Source organism: Oryza sativa, chromosome 3 (genome assembly GCF_034140825.1).
Source record: "Oryza sativa Japonica Group chromosome 3, ASM3414082v1".
Classification (NCBI taxonomy): Eukaryota; Viridiplantae; Streptophyta; class Magnoliopsida; order Poales; family Poaceae; genus Oryza; species Oryza sativa.
Genome location: NC_089037.1, coordinates 28,324,219 through 28,346,523, shown reverse-complemented (window position 1 = coordinate 28,346,523; position 22,305 = coordinate 28,324,219). Strand labels below are relative to the sequence as shown.

Here is a 22,305-nt window from a genome sequence, read left to right as displayed (position 1 = left end):
CCAAATTGTAAAAAAATTACCATGATATATCACAATGCATAAGAGTTTAATAAGATTTTAAAACTAAAAATTGAAAAACGTATACACATAGAAAACCTAAAATTGTTGCCTTGTTGGCGCGGGCGGCTGATCAGCTCGACGACGGCTCCTCGCGGCGGCACACGCACAGCAGGTCAGCACCAATGTAGTGCCAGCCAGACGCAGCACAGCAGCGGCCAAGGCGGCAGAGTGCGGGACTCGCGCGTGGCGGCGTGGCCGTGGGGGCGCCGGGCGCGGGCGCTGGCCGCTGGGTCGCGCGTGCCGGCGTGGGCTGGCCGCTGGCGCCGTGGCCCTGCCCTGTGATTGGTTGTCTGGCTGCTGATCGCGTCGCGTCACGTCTGACGTGGAGTGATCAGATGAGATCGCGGCGAAGGGCGAGGAGGACTCGCGTCGCGTGATCGCGTGTGGGCCTGTGGGCGCCGCGAGTCGGGACTCGGGAACGACGGGAGGAAGAGGATTAGATCGCTTTTTTTCCTTTTCAAAAATCGCTATTTTCATTTTTCTTAATATATACGGGTCCATCGCCGTTTTTCCCCGGACCACCCTCTATATCCGCCTACGATGAATATGAAACTTCGCACTGTCTTGTGTGTGGTCGTTAAAAAAAAAAAGCTATGTGCAGCGTGATATTATAGTGAAACTGTCCAACGAGGAGATTATTTCGGCGGCGCCATGAAAAAAGAGCGTGTCCTCCCTACCGCCGACGAGAAAAGCTGACAAGAGATTTTGTGTGAATAACCTGATGTTTCATATGCATATTAGTACAGATCATCACAATGAATTTGCTGTAAATTTGCTTGATTACCACCGTTACCACATAATTACACCCGACGCAATTTCAAACACGTACAACGAATGCTGAAACAATCCCAGCGTTCACTAACACATCCTACACAAAGAAGGTTCAGATAGACGACCGATCGATCTACAGTAGATTGTACAAAAGAAAAATTGGACGAAATGGAAAACCCAAATTCAAATTCGAATGAAGTATGCATCAAAAAAAAAAAATTCGAGCATTGCATCGACCTCATATTCTCAATGAATTCTCAAGCCTGAATCGACTGAATTCGTCGAGCTAGCTAGCGCGCCATGGTGATCGAGCCGTCCTTGATGAGGCTGTTGCTGAGCGTCTTGAACCGCTCCCTCGAGTATTGCCGCGACGCCTTCCTCCAATCCGTCCCGGATTTCATCATCGCCACGAACTCCTCGTAGCTGATCCGCCCATCCTGCATGCAAATTCAGAGATTGATCAGTTTCAGAGTTTATTTGGGAGAGCTCTAACGCCTAAATTTAACTCCGAGAGCCGAGTTTGAAGTGGAGTTGTGGAGGAGGCTAAACCCAGTTACATTTCTCCAGTTCATTTTGTAAGAGCGCTTCAACTAATTTCACTCTAATTCTGAGTGGAGTTCAAACTATCTGGCTAGGCTTCAAAAGAGATAGAGCTGAATTGAAGAACATTTTTGTTGCAAATGGAGTAGTGGAAGGGAAGCGTGTGTGTTTACCTTGTCGGTGTCGACTTCTCTAAGGATGTGGTCGAGCACGGCGTCGTCGGCGTGGCCGGAGTCGTCGGCGAGGGCGTCGGCGAGCTCGGCGCGGTCGATGTAGCCGCTGCCGTCCTTGTCGAAGAAGAGGAAGGCCGTGCGGAGGTGGTTGTCGTTGGAGAGGCGCTGCAGGTGGATGGTCACCGCCACGAACTCGCCGTAGTCCAGGTACCCATTGCCATCCACATCCGCCTGCCAATGCAAAATCAAGAACTCGCCATTGCCGCCATTGCTATCTTGAAGAAGGGTAAAGAAGCTTACGGCCTCCATGAGAAGCTCCATCTCGGGCTCGGCGAGCTTGGAGCCGACCTTGGTGAGGCCGTCCTTGAGCTCCTGGAGCGTGACCCTGCCGTTGTTGTCGGTGTCCATGAGCGCGAACATGTCCTTGATCACCTCCACCTCCTCTACCGACAGGTGTTCCGCGATCACCTGCGTGCATCGCTGGGCGGTCAGACACAGAAACGGGCTCGCCGTCGCCGGAGACGACATCAAGAGCAGAGCACGCACGCCACGTACCCGCATGGCCTTCTTCTTGAGGCGGTTCATGAGGGAGAACTGCTTGAGGCGGGCGCGGACGACGTCGCCGAGGGGGACGTTGGGGGCGCGGGCGGCGTGGTGGAGCCAGGGGTGGTCGAGCACCTGCTGCGCCGTGGGGCGGCGGCGCGGGTCCACGTCGAGCATCTGGCGGACGAGGGACTTGGCGGCGCGGGAGATGCGCGGCCATGGCTCCCGGTCGAAGTCGGCGGCGCCGCGGAGGATGGCGCGCGCCACGCCCTGCTCCGTCTCGGCCCAGAACGGCGGGACGCCGCACAGGAGGATGTAGAGGATGACGCCGGCGGACCAGATGTCCACCTCCGGGCCGTAGTCTCGCCGGAGCACCTCCGGCGCCATGTAGTACGGGCTCCCCACGATCTCCCTGAACCTCTCCCCTGTTTCCTTTCACTTGCCAAGTCAGTTTTTTTTCTCTTTTTTTTCTGTATATTTATCGGCAAATTTTCTCATAAAAATTTAACAAATGTAAATATGTGTAATCACACATGTAACTATAATGTAATTTGTACGTAACTTTCACATACTTTTAAACCGTTCGATTTTGCTTTAAAATTCATGCAAGGTAGATAAGAAAAAATCACATTGCACACGCATGTAAGGGAATTCGGTTCCATTACCTCCATTTCATGGAAATAACATGTCGCCTATTGATTTTTGAAAGTTACTTACAAGTTACATGATACTAAATTATAATATAGTTACAACACAATTGTGCTATAATTACATCTTTGACAACAAATGTATAACTAGTTTTTTGGTGAGGTTGAAGAAAAGGCTGGATTTGAAACATGGGCCGTATGAAATCTACTGGGCCTATCTGCACAGATTGCATGTAGGCCGGCCCATCTCAGAGTCACACTCTCACTAGGCTCTATCTCGTCACAAATATTGTACTGTGGTTAGTACAAATTTATCCACAAATGTATACTTAACCCCATATTTTGATGCTTTAGATATGCATTTAGACTTAAGGTATAAATAAAAATCCATTTTAAACGTTCAAGATGGATAAGCAAAATACACTGGAATTTTATCACTGTATATATTATGATGCAAAGTGATGGTCAATATTATGTTTGAAAGATCATGTCAATGTGCAAAATGTCTTTTTTTTTTGCTTGAACATGAATGTGCAAAATGGAGAGCCTCTGTTTATAACAAAGGACTTGTCAAGGAGTTTTGTAGAATTCAAATCTTTCCATTTATTTGAGGAAAGGATTGGAGATCTAAAAATCTCATGAAATTCCTTTGGACTGCTCAATGCATTAATATTTTGGAGTAAGGTTAAAACAACCCCCGTCTCTCTGATCCAATTCTTGTACTTCTTTTATTATACGGATCCTTTGTTATGCAAATGTATTTATATTAAAACTCTGCTTATTTGCTATTCATATGTTTTACCACCATTCTTACATTCCAAGCAATAACGGTACGAGTTGACTGTATTCTGAAATGATCTGTCCAGCTCAATCTATTCGGCCATGCAACATCAAAGAGGAACAATAATTAAGAACAAGAGTGACAGTTTTTTTCTCCCCTGAGGACTCAACAAGAGCGAGTCGTCTATTATCGTAAGATCCTTGACACCGATCTTGCTTATCTTAATTAAGATCTTGACAGCAATCTGCTGCCGACCACGACCTCTTAACAGTCTGGACGCAACTATGGAAAAAAAAAACTCGGCGTGTGGTGGTGATTTTGTTCTCTTTTTTAATCACTGTTTTTCGTGGCTGCGTATATTCGGTCTAGATATAAACACATGGTTTTCCAATCCATTTTTTTTCAAAATAAAAATATTCAGGTTATACTTTTATATTCTTTTCTACTATCGTTAATTAAAAAAGAAATTCAGCTTTGTGGTAGGTTGACGAACTCACTGACCGAGTAAGCTAAACACAGGGGACGGCGTGATGCGTGTCTGCAGAGAGGAGTAGCATCATCTGATGACCCAGCATCCACAGACTTTTTCTCTGAAAATTTCGGGCAGAATTGGCTCGGTTTTTCGGCTCACCGTCACGATCAGCTGCCATTTCAAATGCAGACTGTTCTTAATTTCTTCCACCGGTGAAAGTGAAATTCAGGCGCAAGAGGGCACCGAAACGCCGACCTGTTCTATTTTCACTGCACACCAAATTTACTAAGGGAGGGGGTCAAATTTGGGTTGGTTAGCCGACCAACTATGGGTTCACATTTTGTTAGAAATAATGTGTTCTTATTGATGTTTATGATTCTTTTTTAATACGAGTGATTTTGCGGTTTTTTATGAGGCATCGTATTTTCGGTATCTCTCTCTGCAAAATTTGATTCTCCCTCCCTCGCGGTTCATTTATATTTGACGTTAACAGAATTACGATTGGTTCTTCCAACGTCAAGTACAAATGATTGGAGAGAGCACCTCTTTTAAGTACCATAAAATTTCTCTTAAAGATATGTTTTTCATATATAAAAACATAAAAGGCTCTACTGAGGTTTTATATGTACTCCCACCTACCCATTGATCATTTGGGGGTGTTTTGTGCTTTATGATTTGGCACCCGTGAAAAGATAACGTGTTTAAGAAATGGGATAAAATTTCACCTTTTATAACAGAAGGGATCTTTTGAAAAGTTGTAGCAGGGGACTAATTAACTATTCCCAACTGTGCTTATAGTATTATAATTCTCAAAGAATCCACGTGCAACCCAAAAAAACAACTGCAAAACTAGTTTGAGCATTTCTGGAAAATCTCTGTTTTCATGCAATTAGATCTTTTGACATTGTGAAGGAAAAAATATCCTCTTTTTTTTGCAATTTCATCTTTGATATTTTGAAAAAGCTCCCAATTTATTTACATTTCAATCTTTGAGATTGTGAAAAATTATTGTGAAAAGCTCCAAATTTATTTGCAGATCAATTTTTCATATAGTGAAAATCTCCAAAATTTCTTGCAATGGGATTTTTTGAGGTACTGAAAATCTCTAAAAAAATTCTTTGAATGGGATTTTTGAGAATATCTACTACCACTAAAAAATTTTGAGAATATGTTCTAAAAAAATTAAATGGGGAAGAGAGGCAAAAAAAAAAAAGTTTTGTTCAAGCGTGCATGCATTGCAGAGGAAGAAGAAGGGAAGAAGCTGACCAGGTCGGAAGAAGACGGAGAGGCCGAAATCGATGGCCTTGAGCTGCGCGTCCTCGGCCTTGCCGGCGTAGAGGAAGTTCTCCGGCTTGAGGTCGCGGTGCATCACGCCGTGGGCGTGGCACGCGCGCACCACCTCCGCCACCGTCCGCGCCGCGGCGGCCGCGGCGCGCTCCGTGTACCGGCCCCTCGCCACGATCCGGTCGAACAGCTCGCCGCCGTCGCAGAGCTCCATCACCAGGTGCACCGCGTCGGCGTCCTCGTAGGCGGCGCGGAGGCGCACCAGCGCCGGGTGGTCCGGGAGCGACGCCATGATGGCCACCTCGCGCCGCACGTCGGCGACGTCCACGGCGGTGCGGAGGCGGCGCTTCGGGATGGACTTGCACGCCAGCCGCTCCCGCGTCGCGCGGTCCGTGGCGAGGTGCGTCACCCCGAACTCGCCGCGCCCCAGCTCGCGGCCGAGCTGGTACTTGTCCGTGACGCGCAGCCGCGGGTGGTGCGGCACCACGCCCTCCAGCACGCGCACCGCGGACGCGGCGGCGCCGCCCCTCGCCGGCAGCACCCGCGGCGGCGCCCAGTCGTACGGGTTGGGCTTCGCCCTCGCCCTGGGCTTGGGCTTGGGCTTGGGTTCTTGGCCATGCCTCTGCCTCGTCGCCGTCGTCGTCGTCGCCGACGGCGCCGGCGACTTCTTGGCCGCGTGATGATGATCTCGCGGCGGCGCGCCCACCTCATCGGTGGTAGCCGGAGCGACGCAGCACGTGTTGCCCATGGCGATCTTCTAGAACCTTCTGGAAACTTCCTCACCACAGCTATATATCTACCTCTCTAGCTAGCTTAATTCTATCTACTTCTACATCTCTCGCCCATCTCAGCTCAGCTCAGCTTAGCTTGGATGAACAAGAAGCATAAAGAAACAAGGGAAATTAAGCCGCAAAATATATATATATATATAGTGTGAATCAAATGGTGGAGAGAGACGGGCGGGAGGAAGAGAGGAGGGATAAGAAGAGGTCGATGTCTTGAAGTGGTCTACTACGCAATTGCAATGAGATCAAATCGACAGAGAAAGAGAGAAGAAAAAAATGAGACAGGAATCAATCAAATATAGTTTTTTGATGAATGATATGAGCTGATCTGAGTAAAAAAAAAACTTAATTTGATCGGTAAGAAGCATCAGTGTGCACGCATGATGCTTTGCCATGCATGGTCGATCGATCAAAGCAGGGGGTAGAAAGAGGGAGGCAGTGACGACCAGTGAGGGAGGGAGCTTTGCTTCAGGGCTACGTCGTGTCGAGAGATGGGATCAGTGAGTAGTAGAGATGAGAAATGAAGAAAGAAAGGGACCATATATATCATGCATACTCCTACTGCATGATGATGCATACTAGTAGTATATGAACAAGTTGCAGCGAAAGAACAAATTAAACCGAAACTAGTTAACGTAAATTTACAGCTATATTCTTTTTCTTTTAAAGGCTTGTAGGTGTTTATCTCATATTAATATATCTTATTAAGTTTCCTTTTAAAAATGTAACTATTTAGCTAACATGTTTATATAAACGAGATGGTATCCTTGAGAAAACACTTTAATTTCCCTGTACGAATCTGAAGTTTTGATGCGGATGAAAGGATGCGTAGCTTCCTAGTACGAGGGACAGCTCTACCAAGAGGCAGGATTACTATAAAATTACCTGATACCTTTGCTGTCTCGATCTCCAACTAGCTACAACCATTTCTAGCTCGAACTGTTCTTTTTTATTCAACTTCTTTTTCTCCCATACCTTTCTGTTGCTGTCGAAGTGTCGAGTTGCTGCTGCCTCTTGCATTGCGTCGGTCCATTGAGTTGGTCTCCCGGTGTAGGCGTGTATAGCTAGGTGCCTTTGGCTCAAATGCAGAATTTGGCCTCGTATCGTATATACTCGCTACGTCTCAAAATAAATCGATCTTGTACGATCGTACCAGATATAAACATTTATTGTACTACAACATATCCAGCCTCAACGTTTGGCATATTTTTTGAATATTTGCAAACAAAAATTAATTTGTGAATAAAATTTTTATATATGTGTTCTTAGCGATCTAAAAGCAAAGGCTGAAAAATAAACTTCAATGAAAAAACCCCAAAATCAGCTCCAAATTTAACGTTGAAAATTTAAATTTTGGCTTATAAGCATATGAATATGCCAAACGATGAGGCCCGTCATATCCGATATGAGATTGGTTTATTTTAGGACGGATGGAGTATGCAGCTAGTCAGCTGATCTATTAGCCTGCGGTTTGTGCATGCTTAATTTAGCTTTTCTGTGTGTTGTTCCCTGATCTGTTTGTTGTTCATCATGCCGCGCAGCTGGGGTCGATCTAGCTGATGCCGTGTGGATTCCAGCACAAAGGGTACAAAACGACCTGGGCTTCAGGCATGCAAGTGTCTGTGGTTTCTTCGAAAAAAGTTAAGAATTTATTCGGTTATTTAAAAATATACAAGTGGGCAATACTATTGCTCGTACAAAGACCCATTTAAATATTTTATATCCTAAAAATTTTAGAAGAAAAAATAAACTAGAATTATAATAATCAGGGAAAAAAACTGCTTGTCTACTCCACTGGCATCCCTAGCGCTACCTGAAGACGGATGCGCGTAGAGCTTAAGCCGTATTTGTTTTGTTCCTACAACAAAGCGAGAAAAAATATATCATTTTTCATGCGCACACTTTCCGAACTGTTAAATGGTACGTTTTTTATTGAAAAAAAGAGAAAAAAAAATTACTTTAGAAACCATATTAATTATTTTTAGAATTTAAAATAGCTAATACTCAATTAAACATGTGCTAATAGATTAACTTGTTTTACCTATATAATTTTTCCTTCCCACCTCTCAACAACACACCCACTACAAAATGAATGGATGAAAAATGAGCTGTTGTGTGAGCTACCCCCCTTAATTGCATCGCTAGTAATGCGTCCCAATCCCTCAGATATAGCTAAGCTAGCTACTACCGTTTGTTTGTTTGTTGCGATCAAGACACAATTGAAATGTGGACACGTCTTCTGACCAAGTGACCAGACGTACGTGTGCACAATGTTTTGTTCGTGATCAATTCATATGACATGACACATATCCAACTCCCAACATCTCGCCATAACCCATACTATAGGAGTAGTAGGAGTGAGGTGACTCGAGAAACCAAAATTTCTCTCTTGCAATCTCCACCACAAGCATGGCAGCTGATGCAATTAATGAACCTTAATCAAGCTTAGAATTTAGGAATGCCGGAAAAGCACTTGTGTGGTGTCGAATCGTAGGAAAATGACCCATCCATTAGGGCTAATTTTATAAATCCTAATTATCACAAATATTACACACAACGAAGGGAACTTTCAATCGAAGTTTACAGCCACATTGTTTCGCCTATTTGTAGAATAAGCGAAACGACATTTTGGAAACGAAAAATAATTTGTGAATAAAATTTATATATATATATATATGTATATATATGTATATATATATATATGTATATATATATATATGTGTATGTATTCTTAGCGATCGAAAACTAAAAATTGAAAAATAAACTTTGATGAAAAAACCCTAAAATCAGTTTCAAATTTAAGGTTGAAAATTTAATTTTTGGCTGATAAACATAAATATAAACGAAAAGATGATGCCCTAAGTGTGATAAGAGATGTACCGTCAACTTATGTCCTTTTAGCATGTATAATATTGTGTGTTCCGCCGTATAATTGAAAAAAAATTGCCCATCCTGCAAGTAAGAGAGGACCACTTATTAAACAGGGCAGTGAGAGCTAACGATGGAATCGGCGCGAAAGGACGGAGGAACTGTGCAAGCTAGAAAGGTGAGTACAACAAATTCCTTTCCGCTTTGAGCGGATTAAGCAAATTAAACAAGTGCTAATTAGAAGAAAGGCAATGGTCAAAGGTTTTGGGAGGAGATAGCTAACATGCAGGGTCATGATTAAGGCATGAAGCGACGTGCACCGGGGCCATGATTAGTACCCATGATTTCGCTCCTTCGGAAAGCAAGTGCCCGGCTAATTACCATGCCATTCGACACTCTCTCTCACACACACACAGACACTAATCAACCTGTCCGGTTTGCTAAAGTCAGCGTGATAAACAGGATTACATGTGTGTTTATTTTTTTTGGTAGACAGAAATGTTAGGTGGAATGGTGGTTAAGAAATGGTCAAGTAATTTAGGTGGAGTGTTAAGATGTGGCATTGTCCATGTCTATTCGCTCAGCAGAAACTCTAGGTCTTCTCATAACACAAGAAACTATAGGTCAGCTGTCTGATTAAGTCCGACCAGAACATTTCCTCGAGCTGAATGCATGCATAAACAAATTAAAACAACAGACTGGGTTAGGTATGCAAGAGACAAACATAAGACAAAAAACATAAACAAAAATGTTGCACATAGAGCACATAACCGCAGCTCTCGGCTCGGATTGCTCAGGTAAACAACACACGGTCGCACCTGGTGACATTTGCAGGGTCGTCATAGAACAACAGCTAATAAAACAATCCTCACAAAAAAATATGGTACAGTAACGGACGGGAAACTTGGGAGTTGAGTTGGCACGATTTAGCAGCATCTATGAAGCCAACTCATGAAGAAAAAAAAAAGAGCAGCACCAATTATGTGTATCATGTTGTTGTGATATGTAGACAGTAGATGCATGATAAATCTCATAAGCAGAAAATGAGAAGAGAAGTAAAACAACCACCACACATAAACACAAGAAATGGAATTAAGGAGAACGAATATGACCTTAAACTACTTCCCCAAAGTATTCCGCATTATCAACCAACCATCCATATGAAAGTCATTGGAGTGACAAAAGAACTCTGAGGGGGGCAAATGTTGACATAATAAAGGGCTAAGTTAGTTCTATAATAACAAAATGGCTCCCACATATTATGTCCTCTCCTCGCGTAACACTCACTCCTCCAAGCAAAATAGTTAGGAAGCTAAGCGTTTGCGCCCAGCTCAACCCTCCCAGGATGGGCGTGGCCACCTCCCTGCGAACCTCCACCTTGATTGTTGTAATAAGAGTTGCCACCACCAGAGCGACCACCCCTGCCTCTGTTGCTGTACCCCCTCTGCTGGTAGTAACCAGGCTCATTATAGTAGTACCCACCACCCTCACCCCCACCACGGCCATTCTGGTAGCCACCGCCGCCGCCACCACCACGACCATTCTGGTACCCGCCACCGCCCATTCCTCGCCCCCCACGTCCACCACGACCTCCATTCTGGTAACCCCTCCTGCCACCACCACGACCACCACCACCGCGCTGGTTCTGGTAAGGCCGTCGAGAAGTGAACTGTTGATCTGCATTCCTCTCTTGTTCCTCCACATCTGCTTCAAACTTCTCCTGCTCCACCTCTGCTGCTGAGAACTCTTCAGAAGGATTCACCGGGGCTTCATCCTCCTGAAGTTATGTGGTTAGTCAGTATGAGGAAACATATTGCATATAGAAATATCAACAAATCATTGGTAAATACCACATTCTGAGCATCAGCTACATTAGGCTGATTATCGTTGTAGATTTCTGTAGCCTCCGAAGCCTCCTTCTCATCCTGTCAACAAACAAAATATAAGATATCAGTAAACAAGATATAACCCGTGCCTCAAAAGAACTGACTAGGCAACAAACAAACTACGCCAACAAAACAAATTGATCACAACATTTGCCCACAGGATAATAGACCTTCAAGTTTCCTAAGTCAAATCACATCCAAACTAAAAATCTCTCTTGTAGAAATGCCTCTACAGTGCACTAGATGCAAAATAAGATAATGACAATTTGGAGCAATTATGCCCACACAAAATCCATCACAATCGATAATGGACACAATTCTAACCTCACAATATAGTGTGTTCTATCTAAATATTGCTCAGTCTATACACACGTAAACCAAAAGATTTGGCTTTAGAATGCCGAAGATGTTGCAAACATCACAAACTTTTATCAGACTCTTCTAGCAAATACTACAAATAATAATATATAATGAGCTCAATATGCCAGCAATTTCAACAGTACTATATTACACAGGCACAGTAAAAAAAATATCCACACATATGGCTAGCCAGACAGTTTTGGGTTAAGTGCCCATTAAAGGCACGACTTTGGTCATACTAAAAGGATATCGATGCATAAGCATTAATAATGTAAGAAATAATAAAGCAAAGTCTTAGCAATGATGAAAATATATCCTTCATTTTGTTGCTTCCTACGAACTGATATTAACTAGCAACATCGACAAATCGCATGTACAAAGTCTGTAGTCGTCAAAATAATCTAATCTTTATCCTTCTCTAGACCTCCATTTGTTATTGCTGTTCCTAATTTAAAAAGACACAATCAAGTTATGTCATGCATTATGGAATATGGATTATGAGTACCACAGTTCTCAAAACACAATCTCTCGAAAAACTTTCTACATCAACATTGCTTAGATAACTAGTTCTAAGCTAATCTTTTGGTTAATCCATCCCTATGGACGATTGTCTATAATCTGTTCAATCATCCATAAAGAACAGAGCTTCAGTTTGCCATGTTCATTCACAAAAAAAATTATCATGCACAAACATGGACAACATTGGCACTTTAAAGCTCAAAATAGAATTCTATAAGTTGTTCGATATTACATACTACAGAGTGACAAATGATTACAGATATTAACATATATATGAATGTGGGCAATGCTAGAAAGTCTTATAATATGAAACGGAGGGAGTAGCACTTATATAGCCAGAAGGGAGCTGATTAGGTGTTTACTCAAATGAATAATGTCAAATAATAAAATAAAATATCTTTAAAACTCAATCACACTTCAAGGCTCAATCATACAAAATTTATCAACCATCCTACAAGCGTGAATGGGGAAATAAGCATATTAAGGGTACATCTGATATTTGACATGCAACAAGGTTATCCAACCTACCTCATTAGAATAAAAAAAGGAGGGTTATGCCTGAACCATAGTCCTTACTTTCAGCTTGTGTTCTATTCCTACAAATAGGAATGACAATGATACACACAACTTTTAGGTGCAAAGCATTTTTTTTCCATTTTATAAATGCACTACCTTTTCTCTAATTGCTTCACTTAGGTGTTATCAACTCGAAGAATGAAAACATGTATGACAGACACCCATTAAAGGAGTTGGCATGCCTGTATACTGCCGGAAGGGAGTTAATAGTATTTTCTTTGGACAAAATGAACTCCATAATGGTAGTTGCTATAATAAATTTGCACAGTGGTTCAATATTATCTAAGCATTTTTCAGCAATGAACATTGAACATGTGCTCATAAGAAATCTACCTAAAATTCATAGCAGAACTCCAGAACTATCACAATAAGATAAATCTAATATGGTATGACTGTTGTCTGCGATAAGTTCTAGTCTTTATTTGTTGATGGTGACTTCAGATATGACGAAACAAGAGCTCTAGACAGAACAATATGTAAATGGGAAAGCAGCACTAGCTAATAATGGGCACATGTTCAGCATGGAAAACTGGGTCATACAGAAAGCAATCAGCAATCCTATGTAGTAAATTAAATTGATCTGAATACATCATATAGACACAGATGCAATTTGGTGTGTTCATAATATCCATCAGAACAGGATATTCATGCGAACTAGATCAGTAGACTGTAAACCTAGTTGCACATGACTGAGAGCAAATGAAAACAATTATAAACATATCCATATTGAATTACATCACCTTATAATGATTTTAGAATAAATATAATCACCATTGTCAGTACTTGTTAGTGGTTATCGGTGGGTTTTTGGATGAACCTATAAAAGATTAAGTAGGCAACTCAAAGTTTAAGATGCAAATTGCAGGCACCAAGCAAATTGGTAAAAAATGCTTGTCAAGAATGCATGGCTGTACAATAGATAATATATTCAGAGTCAAAAAGCAGTAAAATAAAAACTGAGTACGTCTAAAACTTGAAAATATATGCATTAAGCCATTAAGGCATCAGAGAAGCAATACTTCAGCATAACAATATATAAGGAGTATATTATTGCAGACAAAGCATATAAAACTTAAGTTACACAAATTGAAAAGGAGAATATTTTGCAGATCAAATCCATCCATGAGGCTTAACTGGTCGAAAAAGAAGAACATGTACAGAAAAAATAGATCTTTTAAGGACCGTATAAAAAAATCTTAAGCATAAAAAGTTCATGGAAGTTGTAATTTTGAACCCTCAGCATCTTATATCATGCTTTCAAAATGATAGCAGGCAAGAGAAACATAGTAGTATATTTGTCTACTACAAAATAATCGATTAGAGATACACTATTGTTAAACATATCAATTTCCAACAGCGGCAAAATCATTGGCACCTATATAGTGGAATACTCATGCTTTTTACTTCAGATATATGTGACATCAGACCCAGAATAATACAAATATCATGGTGTAGTACAAACAAAGAGTGGCAAGTTAAATGGGATACATGAACCTTTTCCAGCATAATTCTCACACACAGGCACTAACTGTCATTTGTCATCAAATAAACCATATGCAAGTTATCTAACTTCAAGCTTTTGATAAACACAATTCGGATCTGCCTTACAATCTCTACCCCCAAATGAAGTAATTATCCACAGTTGATCATAATAATAGCACTAGACAACAAAATCAGACCAGATATAATAGTACAAGCAGCAGCAATAATAACATATTGTACTGCATCAAATCCATCATCAATCCACAGCATGATAAAGTTAGCAGGACAACAATCATTGGGCCACGCCAAGTAAAGTTAATTGGCAAGAAAAGAACAAATATTTTTTTCACCTTGTGTCCCTCAGCCTGGCTCTCTTCCACAGCCGGCGCCTCTGGTGACACAACCATGCTCTCCTGCACAGCAGCCGACAAATCGACCGCAGCCCCCATCTCCGGCATCTCCGGTTGCGCTGTGTAGTAGTCTGAAGCCATGATCTTGTCCAACTTCGCCCTAACCGCTGCATCTGTAACCAAATAAAGCATCACGGATATATATAAATCATCCAATCAGCAGCTAAAATCAAACGAGAAAATTGCAATATTAGGACTGCAAACATGGTGGCTTCGCTGTTTTGACACTCCGCGTGGATGACAAATGGATCCATCTGTGTCTATGAAATGTGGGTCCAGTGTCATTATAGCAAAAGTTAATGTTTGCAGTGTCATAATTGCAAATCCCCCAAATCAAACAACATTATAAACAAAACCCCTATACTTACAAGTGATGCTGGATTCGGGGTGGATTGGCTCATCGGCACGGCGAAGCCAGAGGCGGGCGTGCTGCGCGCAGGACTGGAGCGCGTCGCGGTGCGAGACGCCCACCGCCGCGGCAGGGCGCGAGGCGGCGAGGGCGGCCAGAGCAGACACCTTGTCGAGATCGGACTGGTGCAGCAGGTCGGCGGCGTCCTCCGTGACGTAGTCGTAGGTGATGCAGCAGTCCCGCTCCTGCGCGCGCGCGACCATGGTGGCGACGAACTCGGTCTGCGGCTTGAGGTCGAAGAGGGTGCCGAAGTAGATGAGCGCGAGGAGATCCTCGACGACGGACGAATCCGCGGCGCCTGCGGCGGAGGAGGATGCGGGGGGCGGCGGCGCGGCGGAGGAGGAGGGGGCGGGGCGGGAGGAGAGCTCCTCGGCGAGGGCGGCGGCGAGAGGGGCGCGCATCCGCTCGAGCTCGTCGATGAGCGCGACGACGGCGGGCTTGGATCGGAGCACCCCCTCCTGCTCCTTGTTGAGCTTCCTCCCGCCGGCGAGCGACTCCTCCATCTGGAGGATCCGGTTGTGCTTCTTCCGCAGCGCGCGGAGCCGCTTCGAGACGACGCTGAGGGTCGGCCCGTCGGTGGCCTCGGCCGCCGCCGCCGCCGCGGCGGCGGGGGCCGAGGAGGAGGAGCCGGTGGGGGAGGCGGCCATGGCGGCAGGGGGTGGGCTAGGGTTTTGGGGATTCGGGCTTGGAGATGGAGCGGCGAGACGGGTGGGAGGCGATGGGTGGAGGCCGTGGGAGAGAGAGATTTATGGGGGAGAGGAGAGAGAGGCCGCCGGGTAGGGCATCTGGTTGGGCGGATTGGCTTGCACGAATCTTCAAGCGGTGTTGCCATTGCCGCCTCTCGCTACTTCCTCACCGGTGGTGTGCCGCTTGGACTTTGGACCCACCCTGGGCCTTTGTTCTAGAGCCTTCTTCCTTTGTGTTGAAGTACTTCCTCTCAAATATTGGGTGTGTTTACTTCACATTGAAATTGAAATAATGTGATGGAAAAGTTGAAAGTTTGTGTGTAGAAAAGTTTTGATGGGATAGAAAAGTTAGATGTTTGAAGAAAAAGTTTGGATCTAAACAAGAGCATACTGTAGGAGTTTGTTACTCGTTCCGTCAAAAAAAATCCATTCCTAACAATCTAAGGTGGAATTAGTGGAGAGTGAGAATGACTAAAATATCTTTAATTATTGAAAAAAAATATATTAGTAAACGTGATAATAAAACTTCTCGTTTTACCTGCTGAGGGTAGGTAGGACTGTAGGATTGTAGAAGTTGTTTTTTTGGACAATATTTAAACTCTAGAAATTGAGTTTTTTTATGGAGGGAATGCTCCTGGATATATATACACACTAGAAAAATATTATTTTAATTATATTATTGTTATACGGTATAGGTAGGGTGAAATTCACCATTGGAATTCGCTTGGATATTTTTTTAAGAAAATCATGAGCTATAATTAGGAGTCCGACTTTCATCCTAAATTAGCATGTGAGTTTTTTTAAAAAAAAAGATTTATTATATGACTCCTAAGCAATCAAACTTAAAATCCGATTCAAACACGGATTTGTATTTCCAAAAAGAACAAATCTAAAAACCGATTCAAATACGGATAACGTACCAAAATACTGACAAAAATATTTTTTATTTTTATAATATAGTAGAGATAGAGAAGATACGTAGTATTATAACTTTTGTTTAGAAAAAACAAGTGCAGTAATTTGCAAATGGATGTTACTCTCTACTAACAAGTAAAAACCAGACAGTTCGTTGGAAAGAAATACAATAATACATTACTCCTCTTGACGCACAAAGCGTAAATTATCTGCTATTTTTACCACTTCCAGCGCTGTAAATGGCTTCTACTTCGCCGGCGGCCGGCGGCCGGCGGCGTCTGCGGTCAGCTGATGTCTGATTACAAACAGCCGATGGAAGTGGTTTTAAAAAAAAAAAAAAGACCGCCGGGAGCAGAGACGGCTGGCATCGAGGAAGACGCGTTGCCGCATTTTTAGGCCAAGCCCACTAAGGCCCACAAGTCATGGGCCTTTAAAGATTCGTGAGCCCAACATATTAGGAAAAAGTATACTGAAGGTCCCTCAACTTGTCATCAAGTTACAAAATCACCCCCCCCCCACGCAAAACCAGATATCTGGCGTCCCTTAACTAATCAAAACCGGTCACAATAGATCCTTTGGTGGTTTTGACACCGGTTTTGTACTACGTGACGGCTGAGTCAGCGTGGGACCCACATGGACCCCACATGTTAGGATGCGGCAGCGGCAGGTTGGCGCCCCTCCTCGCCTCCTCCGGCAACAACACCACCCCGCCGCCGCCGCGCTCCCTCTCCGACGCCATCACGGCTCCCAACGCGATCAACGCCGCCTTCCGCTCCACCGCGCAACTTCTGACACCACCGCGCTGCCTCTTCGATTCCCACAGCGACGGGAACTTTAAGGACGGGATGCGGCACGAGCTAGCCACGCCGCCTCCTCCTCTCCCGCCTCGCCCCAGTGGCCTCCTCCCCAACCGCCAGCCGGCTTGCCCATAGAAGAGAAGAGCGAGAGAGAGAGGAGGGGTAAGAGAGATGACGTGGCATCCTGATATGCGTGGTCCACGTGGGTCCCACGTTGACTTAGTTGCCACGTAGGACAAAACCGGTGTCAAAACCACTTAAGGACTTATTGTAACCAGTTTTGATTAGTTAAGGGACGACAGATGTATCATATCTGGTTTTGTGGTTGGAGGACGATTTTGTAACTCGATGACAAGTTGAGGGACCTTCGATGTACTTTTTCCAACGTATTACGCATTTACGCCACCACTTGCGATTGCGATGACCGTATGGCAAGTCGCAACACTGCTCACTGCACGCACATTTCCAGCACGCGCAATCGAAGAAGAAAGGTTGCGAGCAAAGCAGATCGGGGAAACTGTTTTAACAGCTCGAGTGGACGTCCACCCGTTTATTGCATGTCATCTAAATGATTATGAAAAAAATTAAAAAAATATGAACAAGATAGATCAATATGTAATATATCAATCCGCAAACATGTAAGTTAAAATTCAACTTCTACAAGTTGTTACAAAAATAAGAAACAAAACTCAAATTACAATATGTATATTTACAATTAAATTTGTTATTTTTTTACAAATTGTAAAAGTTGAATTTAACTTGCATGTTTGTGGAGTGATATATTACATATGGATACATCTTATCAAATTTTTTGAAAATTTTTCGTAACCATCTAGTTGACATGTAATAAACGGGTGGATGTCCACTCGAGCTATTAGAATCCATCTCGGAGCAGATCGATTTTCCCCACGGTACACAAATGCATAGATCCAAATTTAAGTTCCGAAATTTCGTATCGACGCAGCTCGATGCCCGCCTCAATCAAACAAGTGACCTACCATTTTCTCTCCCACCCGTGCGTGCGTGCGTGCTGTACTTGCCGGTCGCAACGACGACGATTCATCACAAACCATGGTGCAGTTGTCCAACGCGACCCGCATCCGCATGCATGCAACCACGACACTATCATCACCACAATTATGTACACAATTTGCTCTCGATCGTGTCGCTCGATCGACGACGACGATTCCACTATCCAAGTCCAAGTCGAGCTCTCATCATCCCGCGGCGGCGTGCCGGCGAAGAGGAAGAAGAAAGAGCTCTCGCTCCGGACTCCTCCTCCTCCTCTTCTTCGCCCTCGCCGTCTATCTCCTCGACCTCTCGGCCGGCCGCGGCGGCGGCCGGCGCCTCCGGGGAGGAGGAGGATCAGTGGCAGCGGCGGCGGCTCGCTCGGCGGCGCGACAGGCCGGCATCTCCGGCGACGACGTGTTCCTCATCGACCTGGACGGCGGCGAGGCCACGCTGGCGGCGCACCGCCACGACCTCTCCTTCGCCGGCTTCGCCAACCGGAGCGGCCACTGGCACGTCTTCCGCGGCGACGAGGGCGCCATCCCGAACGCCTGCAGGCGCCGCCTCCCGTTCCGCAGCACCTACCGCGACCTCATCGGCCCCAGCCTGCCGCTGGGGAGAGCGGCCGCGGCGGAGGCCACCGAGGCGATCGCGTCGTACGACGCGGACGCCGCCGGCGAGGAGGAGGCGGCGGCGGCGGCGCTCAGGCGGGGCGTGGCGGCGCCTGTCGGTGATGCTCGTGGAAGCCATATGCGGCTGAAGCCGATCGGGGAGACCCGTGTCGAACGGGTGGCGGGAGAGCGGCGAGGCGCGTGCGTGGCGGCCGCCGAGCACCTGCCGTACATCGAGCACTGGGACACCATGTCGTTCGAGGTCCTCCGGTGGAGGCGCACCGGGAGGTGGGACGGGGCCGTTCACCGAGCTGCTGAGGAGGCGCGCCGGCATCCGCAGCGCCGGCGAGGCGCTCGCCATTGCCACCTTGGCGCAGCTGATCCTGGCTCACTCCACCACCTGATGCAAAATTGCAACCTCTCTCTTTTCTACTGCTTGCTAGCATGACCGCATCGCGCGTGCTGTTTAACTATTTGAGTAATTGAGTTGAGTATATATCATTCCGGTCAGGAATCTCGAGTTTCGAAATTACATGACTTTGTCGCTGGCACGTGAATAGGATAGAATATTTTGGACCCACATGTAAGTATTAAAGGCACGGTGACTTCAATAATAGAGGATCTCAATCCAACGTATACATGTGATGTGTTTCGTTTTCTAACACCAGTTTGTTTGACTGTGTGGTTGTTTTGAGATCACGGGGAAATAACTTAAATAATTTCTTTCGGCAAACTGACGGAAAAACCACATTTCTCTGTGGTCTCGGCTATTCCTATAGGTATATGGTGGTCGCTATTCCTATAGGTATATGGTGTGTACCACACAGAAATATTTTCTAACAGTAATTCATATTTTTCCCGATGGTTTTTGGCAAGTGTAAAAAAGACGTTAATATTAAGAAATGACCTAATATCAAATAATTAAAAGGAGTGAGGTTTCGAACCCAAGTCATCTAGCCCTCCATCTTGTAAAGCTAGCCGGAAGACCCCCAACATCTTCGGCCAGTGTAGACTAGAAGGTCTGGTAGTGATTTATTATATGAAGATGTGTGTGCCGTGTGCGCCTCAATGTTGTTCCATTATTCACCAACTGACCATTTCCATCTTCATGTGCATTTGCATCACATCGTGTTTCAATTTTTCAATAGGAACTGCCCGGAAATGAAATTTCATGAATTAACCCTACAGCTTCACACCTTAATGGAGGCTGCTAGTCACAAGTTTTTCATCAATATGAATGCATCAAGCCATGAACACCATTCATAACGTATACGTATGAAGCGGCAGCATACGAAATAAAAAATAAAAGCTTACAGACCACGAAGAATATACGGCCGGATCAGCTTACAAGGTATGCGGTTCCTAGGGTCAATCAACACAAACTACTCCCTCCATTTCACAATGTAAGTAGATTCATTAATATCACTATAAATATAAAAAATACTAGAATGACTTTGTTGACGAAAAAATCGAACGCACCGGCCTGAGAGATCTGCTTAGCTCCTGTGCAGGTCCAAAGATTGATGAGATGCGGGCGTGCCAGTCAGTTTGATCCTGCAACTGACAAGATATGCAAATAGTAGATCAAAACAGCCGATCGGCTGACAAGCCGATGGAGTAATTCCAGCCGATAACAGCTGATGCCGATATCAGCCGATAGCGATAGGGTTTAAGCAATCGGTTGATGATGATATAATAAAATAACAATATAGTCCTGTATAAACCAATCGGCTAGCAATGATATGATAAATAAGCATCGATCCGAGGGTTAAAGCACACATCGGCTAGAGGTCTGATATCATGAAATCCACAAGATTAGATTAAACAGTGAAACCTTTGTTGTCATCGGCTAAATCCAACTTTTATGTATATGCAATCCTTATGAGCCGATGCAACGTCCAGATAACTCACCGGCTGAAACCTCGATGAAACCCTTATTGGCAATCAAGAGGCAGGCTAGAGATTATGGTTCTAAGCACGACTTAGTAGATCAAACACAATATCTAGACAATCAAGCCGTTGACTGATTTTCAGGGTGGTAGATGCCTAGGCTAATCTAATCTAGCAATGCGATTTAGCCGATACCGGCAGAAACCCTAAAGCGAGAGACAGCTGATAGAGCTAAATTGATATGCTAAGACTAGATTAACAGAGACATGATAAATAGGTAGGCAAATATATCATCCAAACCAGAGCAATCCAAGAGGTCGAATGTACTGATGCAGCCTTGAACGACGCCGACGTAAACGATACAATTGCCTGGGCCGACGGAACATTGGACTTACCCCTTCGTCAGAGATCGAACACCGATGCAGCCCCGCGTCAGGTGCCAAATCCTACCGGACGATAAAATAAAGTAGAAAAGGTAAAAGGTGGCGATGCGCCGAATTGTATTGATCGTGAGGATAGATTACAATGACCCAGGGTGTACATATTTATACCCATGGGTTGATACAAGTCTTTGTCGGACAAGAAAGAAACCTTCCTAAAGATAAAAGGAACAGATAAAGTCCTTATAGGACACTAAACACATTTTTCTAAAGATAAAAGGAAACTAACAAACTATTTCTATTTAATAGATAACTTGCCATGCCGCATTCTTTTTAAACTCGGTCACTTATGGATAAGCTTCCGTTAGTAGATTGATTTCCTTAGCCGAATATAGCAGGAATTTGACTATTGGCGACTTGATAACTCCCATCGGCTGATCCCGAGATGCTGCAGCCGATAATGACTCTAAGCCGATGACGTCTTTGCTGATTACCAAATTTCACTGTTAACAGACTTACATTGTGAAACGGAGGAAGTACTAAGATATTGACCTGGAGTCCTGGAAACCATATACCTCGAAAAAATATTGACCTGAAAACCATAGATCTCGAAAAAAAAATGCAAGCTCTTTTCTTGAATAGTTGTGCAAAAAATAGTTTGTGCTTCGATAAATTGGTAACCTGTGAATGGCCAAACAACGCATACCCACCACACACTAGATATGTGCTTCCACCTCCTAGCGAAATGCATGGTTGGCCAAACAACACATACCGCGTGCTTTATCACCACACACTAGATATGTCCTTTAACTTATTAGTGAAATATAGATACACGAGAAAAACTGAGATATCTTATCTAATTAGACGACCTACGAACATCTCAAATCGTCGAAATGGAGTGTAACCACAATGGTTTATGAATGATGGACAGCACTAGCAATCGGTAAGGGACAAACGAAAAAAAAGGAGTCTGCACCCTCTTCCTCCTCACGACATGGAAAGCTTGAAAGTAGAGATGGATCTTGGAAAGTATTTTCTACATATGGATGCTATCATATCTAGGAGTATGCATGTGGTTTAAATAGTTACTACCTCATTCCCTAAATGTTTGACGCCGTTGACTTTTTTAAACATGTTTGATCGTTCGTCTTATTCAAGAACTTTTGTGAAATATGTAAAACTATATGTATACATAAAAGTATATTTAACAATAAATCAAATGGTAGAAAAAGAATTAATAATTGCTTAAATTTTTTGAATAAGACGAACGGTCAAATATATTTTAAAAAGTCAACGGCGTCAAACATTTAGGGGATGGAGGGAGTATATAAAAAAAATAAAATTCATACTGAACCAGCGGAGTCATACAATTAGTTTCTCCCAACAGTGCCCGGGGTCCTGGCCCCACCTGTCATCCCCTTTCTCCGGAGAGGTAGAGAGGACACGCTCTTT

General features: G+C 44.1%; 2 protein-coding genes and 1 pseudogene across 3 annotated transcripts; 1 reads left to right on the top strand and 2 right to left on the bottom strand.

Annotated features, from left to right (window-relative positions):
• Positions 1–820: 820 nt before the first annotated feature.
• On the bottom strand, positions 821–6,595 carry LOC4333767 (calcium-dependent protein kinase 9-like). The gene is made up of 5 exons (NM_001418494.1): positions 5,254–6,595; positions 2,100–2,512; positions 1,845–2,012; positions 1,545–1,775; positions 821–1,268 (listed from the first exon to the last, which is right to left on the bottom strand). The coding sequence occupies exons 1-5, from the start codon at positions 6,017–6,019 to the stop codon at positions 1,122–1,124; spliced, it is 1,725 nt and encodes a 574-aa protein (NP_001405423.1). The 5' UTR covers positions 6,020–6,595; the 3' UTR covers positions 821–1,121.
• A 3,437-nt stretch (positions 6,596–10,032) lies between these two features.
• LOC4333766 (uncharacterized) lies at positions 10,033–15,283 on the bottom strand. Of its 2 annotated transcripts, none has more exons than XM_015775839.3 (4): positions 14,526–15,283; positions 14,098–14,270; positions 10,775–10,849; positions 10,033–10,701 (listed from the first exon to the last, which is right to left on the bottom strand). In XM_015775839.3, exons 1-4 carry the CDS (start codon positions 15,211–15,213, stop codon positions 10,237–10,239), a joined length of 1,401 nt encoding a protein of 466 aa, XP_015631325.1. In that variant the 5' UTR covers positions 15,214–15,283; the 3' UTR covers positions 10,033–10,236. The 2 variants fall into 2 exon arrangements, with proteins under 2 accessions (XP_015631325.1, XP_066164640.1); XM_066308543.1 differs by having other exon boundaries at positions 10,778–10,849.
• Positions 15,284–18,035: 2,752 nt separating this feature from the next.
• LOC107277939 (uncharacterized) lies at positions 18,036–19,102 on the top strand (annotated as a pseudogene).
• Positions 19,103–22,305: the final 3,203 nt, after the last annotated feature.

Bases quoted from the DNA above. Each gene is read 5' to 3' on its own strand.
- LOC4333767 (NM_001418494.1), bottom strand. From the start codon at position 6,019: ATGGGCAACACGTGCTGCGTCGCTCCGGCTACCACCGATGAGGTGGGC. The intron at 2,513-5,253 runs GTCAGCTTCTTC...GAAAGGAAACAG, and splicing joins CTCCGTCTTCTTCCGACCTG to GGGAGAGGTTCAGGGAGATC. The intron at 1,269-1,544 runs GTAAACACACAC...ATTTGCATGCAG, and splicing joins GAGAAGTCGACACCGACAAG to GATGGGCGGATCAGCTACGA.
- LOC4333766 (XM_015775839.3), bottom strand. From the start codon at position 15,213: ATGGCCGCCTCCCCCACCGGCTCCTCCTCCTCGGCCCCCGCCGCCGCG. The intron at 14,271-14,525 runs GTAAGTATAGGG...ATTTGGTTACAG, and splicing joins CCCCGAATCCAGCATCACTT to ATGCAGCGGTTAGGGCGAAG. The intron at 10,850-14,097 runs GTGAAAAAAATA...GTTTGTTGACAG, and splicing joins GCCAGGCTGAGGGACACAAG to GATGAGAAGGAGGCTTCGGA.